The 14,176-nt window shown below is 40.9% G+C and overlaps 1 protein-coding gene across 1 annotated transcript in view; it reads right to left on the bottom strand.

Annotated features, from left to right (window-relative positions):
- Positions 1-8,572: 8,572 nt before the first annotated feature.
- The window catches only part of LOC132545002 (protein jagged-1b-like), a 34,428-nt gene continuing 28,824 nt past the window's right edge, over positions 8,573-14,176 (bottom strand). The window contains exons 6-11 of the mRNA XM_060208666.1: positions 13,797-13,925; positions 12,418-12,801; positions 11,285-11,441; positions 10,591-10,759; positions 8,961-9,067; positions 8,573-8,738 (exon numbers count right to left, since the gene is read on the bottom strand). Of these exons, the coding sequence (XP_060064649.1) occupies positions 8,573-8,738; positions 8,961-9,067; positions 10,591-10,759; positions 11,285-11,441; positions 12,418-12,801; positions 13,797-13,925 (1,112 nt within the window). The remainder of the gene's footprint in view (positions 8,739-8,960; positions 9,068-10,590; positions 10,760-11,284; positions 11,442-12,417; positions 12,802-13,796; positions 13,926-14,176) is intronic.

Here is a 14,176-nt window from a genome sequence, read left to right as displayed (position 1 = left end):
AGTAAGGACCTTGCTTGCAAAGGGCGCGGTAGAGGAGATTCCTATGTCGGAAATCACTCCCGGTTTCTATTCCCGAATGTTTCTCGTTCGGAAGAAGTCCGGGGCGTTGTGTCCGATCATAGATCTCAGTGCCTTCAACAGGCACGTAGATTCTCCTCACTTCAAGATGGAGACCCCACGGGGCATCATGGCCTCCGTGAGGGACGGGATGTGGGCAACTTCGGTAGATCTGAAGGATGCCTATTTCCATATCCCCATCAAGAAGTCGGCACGAAAGTTCCTCCGTTTCACGTGCAACGGCAATGTCTTCCAATTCCAGGCCATGCCCTTCGGGCTGACGACAGCTCCTTTGGTATTCACCAAGCTGCTGCAGGTAGTCGTGGGATTCCTTCACTCCACATCTATTTCGACGACTCCCTCATGCTTCACAGGGTGAGGGAATCGCTAGTGAAGGATACCCGGCTGGTCATGGAAGTCTTGCTCAGAGTCGGCTTCATTCCTTCCAGAGAGAAGTCAGAGGTTTCCCCATCTCAGGACTTCGTCTTCCTGGGGAACCGTTTCGATACGGTTCTGGGCATAGCCCTACCCCCGGTGGAGAAGTTCGAGAAGGCCAGGGCTCTAGCTCTGTCCTTCATCGAACGGTTGCAGGTCCAGGTGCATTGGTTACTCAGTTTTCTGGGGTATCTCAACGCCCTTGCAGATGTGGTCCCCCTCGGGAGACTTCACATCAGACCTCTCCAGATTTTACTCCTGTCCAACTGGGTTCCGTCATCCAGGAAGTGGGAGGCCTGGATAACTCTCACTCAGTCGGTCAGGGAGTTCGCTCACTGGTGGACCATTCGGGAGAACGTTCTCCACGGGGTTCCTCTGACCAAGCCTGTCCCCTCGATGACCCTGTTCACGGATACTTCCATGACAGGATGGGGAGCTTACCTCGACGGCCATTGCCGCTCGGGGGAGTGGTCTGGGGATCAGCTCTCGGAGCACATCAATGTGCTCGAGATGAGGGCAGTTCTTTTGGCATTGCAATCCTTTCGGGGGTTTCTGCAGTCCAAGGCGATTTGTGTGGCTACCGACAACTCTACAGTTGTCGCGTATCTGGAGAGACAAGGGGGCACCAGGTCTCACGTCCTGTGTGCCCTCTCCATCCACATCCTTCTCCTCTGTCAGGAGATGCAATTGTCCATTGCGGTCGAGCATCTTCCGGGCAGGCTGAATGTGTTGGCGGATACCCTCTCCAGGCGCCGCCAACCGGTGTTGACGGAATGGCAGCTGTGTCCCCCGGTCTTCCGGGGAATTTGTCAGGTGTGGGACAGGCCTTTGATAGATCTGTTTGCCACTTCTCTGAACAATCAGCTGCCAACCTTCGTCTCTCCGGTCCCAGATCCGAAGGCTTGGGCTGTGGACGCCCTTTCACTGGACTGGGGCGGGATGCATGCCTATGCATTCCCTCCCTTCAACCTGATGGGCAGGGTGCTTCAGAAGTTCAGGGAGCATTATTGCTCCTTACTTCTGATAGCCCCCCTGTGGCCGAGGCAGCCTAGGTTTCCGGATCTCTTGTCGTTTCTGGTGGAAGAGCCCCTGGCTCTCCCCACCAGACCGAATCCCCTTCGCCAGCCTCGGTCCAGGACGACACACTCTCGACCAGAGATCCTCCACCTTCACGCGTGGAGGCTATCTCTGGAAGCCTCGCCAAGGCAGGCTTTTCTCGAGAGGTGTCAGATCGCATCGCGCGATCTATCAGGGCTTCCTCTTCTGCCGTCAACCAGTCAAGATGGAAGATCTTCTGTGATTGGTGCGTCGGCAGGGAGGTTGATCCATTCGAAGCTTCTGTTCAGCTTATTGCGGATTTCCTACTCTCTCTGTTTAGGGACCGCAATCTGGCACCTGGCACTATTGCTGGCTATAGGACAGCAATTGCCAGTGTCTTGGCTTTTTATGGCAGGAAGGAGATAGGTTCTTTCTCATCTCTTTCTGCCCTAATCAGAGTCTTCATTCTGGATAGACCCAGAGTTCGGCAGCTGGCCCCGCAGTGGAATTTAGCCTTGGTGCTAGATTCCCTGACGAGGTCTCCTTATGAGCCTATGGAGTCTGCCTCTTTGAAGTTTCTGACTTTCAAGACAGTCTTCCTTTTGGCTCTGGCCTCTGGACGTAGGAGGAGCGAAGTGCACGCCTTGTCGTCACTTCCTTCTTGCCTTCGTTGGTCCAGAGGCTACGCTGCCGTTACTCTTCCTACTGATCCTTCGTTCCTTGCGAAGAATCAGGTCCCGGGGTTCTCGCCCGATCCCATCAAGATTCCGGCTTTGACTAGCTTGGAGGAGAGGGATAGATTGCTTTGTCCCTGTAGGGCTCTTAGGTTTTATCTTGATAAAACCAGGGGGCGGGGCTCCAGATCCCGTCTGTTTTTGCCCATCAAACAGGGACAGCGAGACATCTCCTCCCAGTCGGTGTCTAAGTGGGTATGCCAGGTCATTAAGTATGCTTATGAGCACTCGGATGACCAGGCTCGGGCGAGGGTGAGAGTGCGGGCTTATGAGGTAAGGGCCCTTGCTGCGTCCTGGGCCCTCCTTAATGGGTCCTCCTTTCAGGAGGTCATGTCTGCTGCCTTCTGGCGGCGGCAGGGATACGTTCACAGATTTTTATCTGCGATCCCTGCCCTCCCCTCTAGTGCTAGATGGGCTGCCTGGCTGCTAGTCACCACTACGGTAAGACGAATTCGCATACTAAAGTTATGGTTATTATTACTGAAATGAAATTGTGTTTTTTTAATGTAAAACCAATTTTCATGAGGTAATACTTACCATAACTTTATGGAGTCCCACCCTATCCTCCCCTCTTCCTATCTGCCTGGCTGCCCCTCTGCGGGTGCCCCATAAAGGCTAAGAGGAAGGGAGATAACTCTATGTTCATGAAGTGAAGGCTCATGGTCGTAGGGAGGGCGGGATTTTTTAATCTTTTGTTTTTGGGATACAAAGATGGGTGTATGTACCATATTTGCATACTAAAGTTATGGTAAGTATTACTGAAATGAAAATTGGTTTTACATTTTAAAAAACCTCAAATTATTATCATAGTATCTGCTGAATATGTTTCTTGTGTGTATAGAAACGATAAAATTGCAACAGTAGGGTTTGGATCCCTGACTTACGACAATAAAGGTATTCTTAAAGTACTCCGTATTGTCAATAATTGGAACGAATGGTATTCCCTGGCTATATTATTTGGTGTCTATGATAAGTTACTAATTGAACTTTAAATTCAAGAATTCGTGTTTAAATAAAGAAATGTTACGTGCAATTTGAACGATGTACTCACCTGTCATTTTGTTAAAATAAGACAAATCTATTTAGGGCAGATGTCAATGTAGAAGCGACATGTCCTCGACATTGTTATCTTATCTGTGTTACAAAGTCACTTTACACAGTACGATGTTTTGTCTTCGTTTTGCAATCAAAAGATTGTGTGAATCTTTTATATCAAGTCATGCTGGCGTTAGACCTAACAATAAACACACCAGCGTTAGAATGTGTGTAGAAAGGTACATTTCGCTCAATCGCTCTAATCTTGAGGGGAAGTTGATATTTTTTTTATATTTCTGTAATTATTTTGAAGTATTGTTGTGAACTGTTTATATTTCTTTGGATAACTAAATAGTAATCACGTTCAATGTAATTTGCATACACGAAATAAAAAAAAACAGCCTCTGAGTTTAACAGCAATGATTTTCTGGTTTACACAAATATGATGTTGTTGTTGAATCACGTGTTTACTAAATAAAGTCAGGGGGAAATATCGACTGATATCTATTCTGGTCGATTGAAATATCGGTCAGAGATTAGGTGAAACGATATCATGTTGCGTTGTATTCGCTTTCTGAGAGGGTAAAATCCATGCGGTCCATCATTCTCAAAAGAAGTTGCAGCTTGAATACTAAAATAAATAAAAGCCAACACAGGTCAGCTCTCCTCGATACTGATGTTAAATGAACACTTAAAGATTTACATGACATGTACGTTATTGTGCCCGTACTCTGAATTATCGAGGACGGTTGTTCAATGAAGCCTTTGTCAAAACTACTACTTCCATTGTCATTACTATTAAATCTGGATTAGTAGTCTTATTGAAATACTGTTTACTCAAGAAGAAGAATTAATAGTATGCGAATTTTAAGGAACTTCGGAGAGCTTTTGACAAATCTTCAACATCATCTTCTGAAAACATTCTCCTCTAAGAATATTTGATTTTTCCACCCCGTGCAGCATCATACCTTCTTATTAAAAGAACCTATTTTTTCCAAGTTGAACGGCGATACAACTCATTTTTAGGAACTATTCAGAAACATTTTTTTAAAAATTGAAGTTAAAACAGATAAGGAAAATAAACACGTCCAAATCAAAGAAGAAATATAGTGAGGAGTAAACTATTAAAATCTATCTACTTTCTGGTTGACAACATCCTCTAAGATTCGGTGGTTTGATTTTCTTAGAGACTTTGACATACGATTTTCGTTCAAGAAGTCGTCAGCTGACGAACAAACTCGTAACATAGGGTTAAGAACGATGCAGAATGGTGAAAATGATGAGGAAGTTTTACGGTCGTCAATGTGAAATATTCTTCTCGAGAAATATCTAATTTCTTTGTGCGATATGAAGTTGGACGTGTTTAATGCTCGTTAGTTTACCTGTTGGTTCTGTTGTACGATATGAAGCCGGGCATGTTTGATGCTCGTTAGTTTACCTGTTGGTTCCGTTGTATGATATGAAGTTGGACGTGTTTGATGCTCGTTAGTTTGCCTGTTGGTTCTGTTGTATGATATGAAGTTGGACGTGTTTGATGCTCGTTAGTTTGCCTGTTGGTTCTGTTGTATGATATGAAGTTGGACGTGTTTGATGCTCGTTAGTTTACCTGTTGGTTCTGTTGTATGATATGAAGTTGGACGTGTTTGATGCTCGTTAGTTTACCTGTTGGTTCTGTTGTATGATATGAAGTTGGACGTGTTTGATGCTCGTTAGTTTACCTGTTGGTTCTGTTGTATGATATGAAGTTGGACGTGTTTGATGCTCGTTAGTTTACCTGTTGGTTCTGTTGTACGATATGAAGTTGGACGTGTTTGATGTGTTCGCCTGATGAGTTTAAATTATGATTATGTTGACATCAGGTTTTTTTTTTTTTTTGGTCATCTATGTTCGACAGCAAGGTTCGATTTCCGAATAAGGTCACCTGCCCGTCCAGGCGGGCTCTCCACGGGTGTTCCTGTTTACTCCCGAAGTACCCCTATCCGGTCAAGCAAGATAGATGCATTTCAATTCATTCAACGTTTCTATTGTTCTAAAATAAATGTTTACATTGTATATTTTATCTGGTATATATCAAAATATGAGCAGACGTTATTTTGATATTAACTAGTATATGGTTATTTTAATTGTTAACCTGATCCCCATTGGTGAGGTTATGCAAGAGAAAAATCATTCGTGAAAGAATTTTAATACATAGACTGATTTCCAAGGAGTTTCGGAAGTGTATCGAATCATTGATTTATGTTCATTATACATAATAACAGTGTATACATGGCGCCTATGCGATGTTGTAATATGTTACTGTCTGTCATTCACTGTCAAATTTGATCTCCGTTTTAACAAATCATCCTTTACTATAATATTCCATTAGAACCCTGTATTAACTATATTGACTTCCACCTTCCCCAACTCATTAAACACCATATTGTGTTGTCCACTGCCCACCTTAGATTGTGTTGTATCGCGAGACTGTATTACAACAATGTAATACTGAACGAGGAATACATAATTAGTTATCGCCACGGCCTAAAGACAATACCAGACACTGAATTAAAGTATTTCTGACATACGGTATTTACACTTGACTGTTGCCATATACGGAAAAATATAACAATGTAAGAATCATTTTGTTTTATTATATAATATGCATGTATTGAAAACATATTTATTATGGAATAAGTCCAGTCGTTTATTAAGGAACTGTCTTTGTCCTTTTCACAATAAAACACTTTTGAGATTACTATAAAACGGTTTAATGATTTTAGGTACATATACACATCATTCTGACATTCTCGCGTCAACATCTGTCATTCTCAATTATTTGTAGGCGACATATACCACATACACTTTTTCGACATCACATAAAAATAACAAAAATATCGAATGAAATTCAAAATCAGGCTGCTACAAACTCGATGTCGGTTACAGAAATCAATATGTTACACTGGTTGATGATTAATGATGGAAACATATTTCTATCACCAAATCAAGTGATATGTATCGAAAGCGTGGCAAAAAAAGTAGAGAGAGGGGTTGGGAGTTATATGTATTTTCATTGAAAATATTATATATATATATACAAATATATTCGTTTATTTTTTCCTAAAATGAAAAAAAGAAACATTCGTTTCAGAGTAAATGAACAAGTCGGTGTCCGAAGGGCTCTGATTATCAATGTTTCATTGCAATGAATAATAACTTTCTTTATCATGAATTTATGAAACGATTTACGTGCATTTGTAATTAAAACACCCATGTTGTTTCGCTGAACATAACTGTCGTCTTTAACTGAATGACTTTTCGTAAATCAAATAAACAGAAAATTACGTGTTGAGTAAAATTACAGACATAGATGAAGTTTTCGTTTAATCAAACATGAGACAGATTAATATAGTTTAGACAAGGAAAAGATAGTCAAATGTTGCTATTTAACATCAGATATATAGGTCTATACACTTAACTCGACAGCCATGACGTTTAAATAAACATCAAACATACTAGCTGATGTCGTTTATATATACATACTACTGTAGATAAGTTTCATACACAAACAAGTGATGTTTGATTCGGCACACAATTAATGCTATTTAGATAAACACACAAACGGACGCTCTTTAGATAAGCACACCATCGGACGCGGTTTAGATAAACAAACAGACGCTGTTTAGAGAAAAACCCGAACTGACATTGTTTAGATAAACACACCGATTGATGCTGTTTAGATGAAAACACCAACTGACGTTGTTTCGATAAACACAAACGGACGCTGTTTAGATAAACACACGTGCGGTAGAGATAAACCCACCAACCGGTGCCGTTTAGATAAACACACAAACCGATGCTGTTTAGATAAACACACCAACTGATGTTGTTCAGGTAAACACAAAAACAGACACTGTTTAGAAAAACACACACACCGTTGCCGTTTAGATAAACACACAAACCGATGCCGTTTAGATAAACACACGAACTGTTGCTGTTTAGTGAAACATACAAACTGATGCTGTTCAGGTAACCACAAAAACAGACACTGTTTAGATATACATACAAACTGATGCTGTTCAGGGTAAACACAAAAACAGATGCTGTTTAGATAAACACACAAACCGATGCCGTTTAAATAAACACACAAACTGATGCTGTTTAGATAAACACACAAACTGATGCTGTTCAGGTAAACACAAAAACAGACACTGTTTAGATATACATACAAACTGATGCTGTTTAGATATACACACAAACCGATGCCGTTTAGATAAACACACGAACTGTTGCTGTTTAGTGAAACATACAAACTGATGCTGTTCAGGTAAACACAAAAACAGACACTGTTTAGATATACATACAAACTGATGCTGTTTAGATATACACACAAACCGATGCCGTTTAGATAAACACACAAACCGATGCTGTTTAGATAAACACACAAACTGATGCTGTTCAGGGTAAACACAAAAACAGATGCTGTTTAGATGAACACACAAACCGATGCTGTTCAGGGTAAACACAAAAACAGATGCTGTTTAGATGAACACACAAACCGATGCTGTTTAGATAAACACAAAAACATACACTGTTTAGATAAACACACAAACCGATGCCGTTTAAATAAACACACAAACTGATGCTGTTTAGATAAACACACTCACTGATGCTGTTTAATGAAACACACAAATTGAAGTTGTTTTCGATCCTAGTAAGGTTCGCTTATAGTACAGCTAATGATTGTGAAAAAGAATAAGATATGAGTTTGTCATGAGGATATATATATATATAGATAATCACTTCTATTCAGCACTGCTTCAAAAATGGCGGTGAACATTAATCATTTCTGGAATGTAAGTTATTGTCAAATCGATAATCTCTTCAAGCGTAAAATGGTTTCAATATGAATATGTAATTCATTCGTTGGTTTTACAATCAAATATACAAGAGGATGGATTTTCAGAGCTGAGCATTTCTATTCAGCAATCATTCGTCCTCCCAGCGATCATTCCATCTGGGATATGTTCTTTCCTCTTTCCTCACTTATGGTAAAGTAACATTCCCATGTAAGTCAAATTTAACATGACACAAGAAAATTACACTCGCTTCTTAAACGTAAAATTATTATGTCAATGTAAATCACATGTTTTATTTTCAGCACGTGATTTTTCCCGTTAAAATCCAGTGATTTGGGTCTCTTTACCTATTTTTGCACTGATCATAGACATTATTGTGCATGGCGTGACATTGTTTCAATAAGCAATGGTCTACAAATCGCTTCAGACAGCAGGTCACGATGTGGGATTCACGTTGACTTTCACTCTGGAATTACTGCTCTTTCGCTGATGGTTGTTCATCTCAAAATAAAGGGAATTTTCGAATGACTGGGCAGGGAAGGCGTCACTTACACTGGAATTCGGCCTCGCCACAACATCTTTTTGTCCCATTCTGACAGATCTGAAGAAATTTCAATTTAGTTAGATATAGTGAAATATTGCTGTTATTGAAATTAATCTTCTGAAAGTTCATCAGAAGAAAGGTAATAGATAGATAGTACGAAAACAAAATGATTGAAAGTTCCACTTTGAGTAGATTTTCCTATTGCAGTTCTACCAATAAAGGCAGGAAAAGTCTCTGTTATTTATGTTTATGTTTTGTAAGTAAACATAAGTTGTATACCTCTTTCTCTTATACACGACAAATGCTGTAAGTAATATACATAGGGCAATGATGACGACAAATATGACGAGGACGATGTACCAGTTGTCATGAATCCAGCTGGAGTGCTGAAAAGTGGACAAACAGATTATTAGAAAAAGTAGATGGCAATATACGATAACAATGACCTGTAATTACAAAACCGTAATATATACACTGACATTTTGATAAAATCCGGAGTGTACCCTTCACACATTGGACAACCAATTGCTATATCATCCTTTTGTAGGTACATGTAACTGCATCTGACCAACATGAGAACGTTAATAATTCGGTCTCCCTGATTATTTTTATTATATAAAGCTGGTGTAGACTCGTTTAGACTTGTCCAAACATCTCTGTCACGGTAATTAATATTGAATTGCTAACAACATCATGACAAACCTTATCGTTAAGAGGACCTTTCTGTCGTCACTGCAGAAATCACCTGGCGAGACAATTGACTTTATATCTCAGTTCAAATCATTCCAACAACCTAGTTACCTGGGTAACGATATGCAATGTATGTAAAATAGTCTGTCCATCTTGGCAGATAAGCAATGTATAAACTTACACTTTCAAGGAAACATGTCGTCCTAGGCCCTCCCTCTCGGTAGATAGGCAATGGTTTGTACTCACCCCCTCCAGCAGTGGTGCCGTCCTAGGCCCTCCCTCTCGTAAATAGGCAATGGTTTGTACTCACCCCCTCCAGCAGTGGTGCCGTCCTAGGCTCGCCCTCTCGGTAGATAGGCAATGGTTTGTACTCACCCCTACCAGCAGTGGTACCGTCCTAGGCCCTCCCCCTCGGTAGATAGGCAATGGTTTGTACTCGCCCCCTCCAGCAGTGGTGCCGTCCTAGGCCCCTCCCTCTCGGTAAGTAGGAAATGGTTTGTACTCACCCCTTCAAGCAGTGGTGCCGTCCTAGGCCCTCCCTCTCGGTAAATAGGCAATGGTTTGTACTCGCCCCCTCCAGCAGTGGTGCCGTCCTAGGCCCTCCCTCTCAGTAGATAGGCAATGGTTTGTACTCACCCCCTCCAGCAGTGGTGCCGTCCTCGGCTCGCCCTCTGAGTAGATAGGCAATGGTTTGTACTCACCCCCTCCAGCAGTGGTGCCGTCCTAGGCCCCCTCCAATGGTTTGTACTCTCCAGCAGTGGTGCCGTCCTAGGCCCTCCCCTCGGTAGATAGGCAATGGTTTGTACTCACCCCCTCCAGCAGTGGTGCCGTCCTAGGCCCTCCCTCTCGGTAGATAGGCAATGGTTTGTACTCAGCAGTGGTGCCGTCCAGGCCCTCCCTCCAGCAGTGGTGCCGTCCTCGGCTCGCCCTCTGAGTAGATAGGCAATGGTTTGTACTCACCCCCTCCAGCAGTGGTGCCATCCTAGGCCCTCCCTCTCGTAAATAGGCAATGGTTTGTACTCACCCCCTCCAGCAGTGGTGCCGTCCTAGGCTCGCCCTCTCGGTAGATAGGAAATGGTTTGTACTCACCCCTACCAGCAGTGGTACCGTCCTAGGCCCTCTCCCTCGGTAGATAGGCAATGGTTTGTACTCACCCCCTCCAGCAGTGGTGCCGTCCTAGGCTCACCCTCTCGGTAAATAGGCAATGGTTTGTACTCACCCCCTCCAACAGTGGTGCCGTCCTAGGCTCACCCTCTCGGTAAATAGGCAATGGTATATATTGTTCTAGCACCGCCATGTCTGTCTCCTGGAATACCCTCTGTATGGACGCTGGTTCCACAAAATTGCCATTTTCTCGCACACCTACGATGACCTTGGTGACCAGCTCACTGTTTGAAAGGCGTAATGGTTTACAGACATAAGACCATCAAAAATAAAAGTTTTATTAAGAATGTACTCATCTAAGAAGTAAAAGAAATAACATAGGCATTAACCTTTTTTCTGATGACGGTAATTTTGAAAGTTTTGATTTTAGAAAATAGATTAAAAGCAAAGATGTCAGAAAACGTGTGACAGGAAATTATTTATTTGTATAACGGCCATTCTGTGTTACTTTCGCGGCAACCTTTTTTAAATGAATTTTCATATTTCACTACAAAGATCAAGAAACCAGCTGAAAAAAAATCATATTTGGGTCCTAAAATGCTGGAAAGTGGTCACCGAGTCTAAATTCTTAAATCTAAGATCTGTGATTTTTAGTGATAATTCATGCAAATACAAAATGATGTTAAGAGTTTTACGCTGTGAAGATTACTACACAATTAGTTCGGACTTTACTGGGTTATTTTTTCCTTCGTATTGGATTAGTGTTTTCAATGGTCAGCTATATAGAACAGTTGACAGAATACACTTACCCATTTTTAAGTAGTGCTGGTTTATTCTGGATGGCGACCTGTACATCACCTTTCAAGTCCAGTTGTTCTAGTAGAAGACTTTTTATTCCTTTCCTAACATCCTCTTTGTTACCTCCCAGTAGTCTCCCTTTCAGCATTATAAATGCCAGTCTCAATACTAGAATGATAATAACAGCATGGCTAAGGCTATTCCATATCATCACAATTGCACTATATAGACGGCATAATATCTGTCGTCTCGTATTGTTAGATGCAGGTAAAATATAACAGCATATTTTGAAATTTTCCTGAGAAACCACCACGTAAAAAATATTATTTATAAAGTAGTTGTGCCGAGTGTTTACTTCAGTGTTTTAAGAAAGTTCTGAAATAATTTAAATGCTTTGAAGATAACCGTTTAACACAAATTTAGAGTTCCATACAATAGAGCTAAATGATCTATTAAACTGCAAACTACAGCTGTTATGTCCTTCTAGGACTCGTCAGTGATGCTACATCATACAGCTGTTATGTTCTTCTAGGACTCGTCAGTGATGCTACATCATACAGCTGTTATGTCCTTCTAGGACTCGTCAGTGATGTTACATCATACAGCTGTTATGTCCTTCTAGGACTCGTCAGTGATGCTACATCATACAGCTGTTATGTCCTTCTAGGACTCGTCAGTGATGTTACATCTTACAGCTGTTATGTCCTTCTAGGACTCGTCAGTGATGCTACATCATACAGCTGTTTGTCCTTCTAGGACTCGTCAGTGATGTTACATCATACAGCTGTTATGTCCTTCTAGGACTTGTCAGTGATGCTACATCATACAGCTGTTTGTCCTTCTAGGACTCGTCAGTGATGCAACTGTTACGTCCTTCTAGGACTCGTCAGTGATGCTACATCATACAACTGTTACGTCCTTCTAGGACTCGTCAGTGATGCTATAAATTTTGAAGCTTAAGAAGTGACTTCGGAAAATCCAAATTGATCGAAAGAAAAGTCAAAATCTAGATGGAGAGATGCACTTGCTCCATCATTAAACAAATTTCGTTAATTTCATATAACAACATCAAGTATATGTATGTACCGCTATTTGAATGAATTTTAAAAACATCACTTAACAGGTGACAGGCCTGCTATTGTACCTGTAGATGTTTCAGGTCGCTGTGTAGTTATTGGAATAATTTCTGTTGTGTTGTCTGTTTTGTTGCTTGTCTTCTCTTCTGTTGTTATATCGGCGATGACGGTTGTCGTCTCCGTGAAACTTGTAGTCGTCGTCACTGTAACGTTACAGTTATCACCGACGTATCCTTCGTGACAAGCACAAGAAAATCCAAAGTGTTCAATGGAACACGTTCCGTTATTTTCACAGGGATTATCAGCACACGGATCCACTGTTTCCTCACACAGGTCACCCTTCCAACCCAACATACATGAGCATGTTAGATTTCCAGACTCTATGGAACAATTTCCTCCATTTTTACAAGGTTTATCAGCACAGGTAAAGTCAACAGAACTACAATTTTCTCCTGAAAAATACAAATGTCCCTATGACACCAAGTGGTAAATATGAAGTGATAGATGAACAAATCTTGATACTTTTCAAAACAAATATCTGCGATTAGGCCTATATAGAAATAAGGAAAAGTCAGCATGATGTATTGTTACATCACTGATTATGAGAACACTTGCAATTATCGTATTTCTTAGTGCATGGTGAAACTGACATGTGTTTGATGTTATCTGACCTTTCTATCTAATTGTCACTAACACATTTCATTCTTCTTGTCACTAACACCTTTCTAACTACTTGTCACTAACACCTTTTTATCTACTTGTCACTAACACCTTTCTATCTACTTGTCACTTTTACCTTTCTATCTACTTGTCACTTACACCTTTCTATCTACTTGTCACTAATACATTTCTATCTACTTGTCACTAACACATTGCTTTCCTCTTGTCACTAACACCTTTCTATCTACTTGTCACTAACACCTTTCTATCTACTTGTCACTAACACCTTTCTATCTACCTGTCACTAACACCTTTCTATCTACCTGTCACTAACACATGTCTATCTACTTGTCACTAACACCTTTCTATCTACTTGCCACTAACACCTTTCTATCTACCTGTCACTAACACCTTTTTATCTACTTGTCACTAACACCTTTCTTTCTTCTTGTCACTTATTATTGCGATAGATTTTTACTAAAGACCTTTCTTCATGTACAGCTTATCTGACAATTAAATTATATACTTTCGTTTGATTCCAATATTGATTATGATAAGGTTATTCCTAATGAATATTCCTGACATAAAACATACCATAAAGTCACGTTAATTGACACTGGAGACCCATTAATGCATGATATTGATATAGAAGACCCTCTTCCTCTGATTGTCAATCACTTAGATAACTCCATGCTGTCAAGCATTTTCCTTTTTAATTGACAGGAATGGTTTGATATCCTCTTATAATGGATTAATATATTTTTGATAAGTGCACGAAGGTACGTACCAGATGTTCCCAATGGACATGCGCATTCGTATCCAACAGGTCTGTCGAGACACACGTGATTGTTATGACAGGGGTCGTTGTTCAAACACTCGTTGACCCCGTCGTCGTCGCAGAAAGGACCTTGCCAGCCTGAGAAGAAAACATTGAGGTATCGATAAAACTTATTCTTCTTGAATTATATAATAAAGCTGTCAACACATGGATTATCGTCATTCTTATACGTCTGCTTTTATCAGTCCCAGGACATCTTAGTCCAAATTACAATATTTTTTAATTGTCCAGTGTCACGTATATATCTAATTTACATACATGTATATGTATTGATTTCCAGCATTAACATTTCCGTTTGATAATTATAAGATTATCGGTCTTAAGCGTCA

This window comes from Ylistrum balloti, unplaced genomic scaffold (assembly GCF_031769215.1).
Source record: "Ylistrum balloti isolate Yb309-2 unplaced genomic scaffold, AGI_CSIRO_Ybal_v1 Utg369818, whole genome shotgun sequence".
NCBI lineage: Eukaryota > Metazoa > Mollusca > Bivalvia > Pectinida > Pectinidae > Ylistrum > Ylistrum balloti.
The sequence above is the reverse complement of the archived record's forward strand: the minus strand, read 5'-3'. Positions and strand labels throughout refer to the sequence as shown.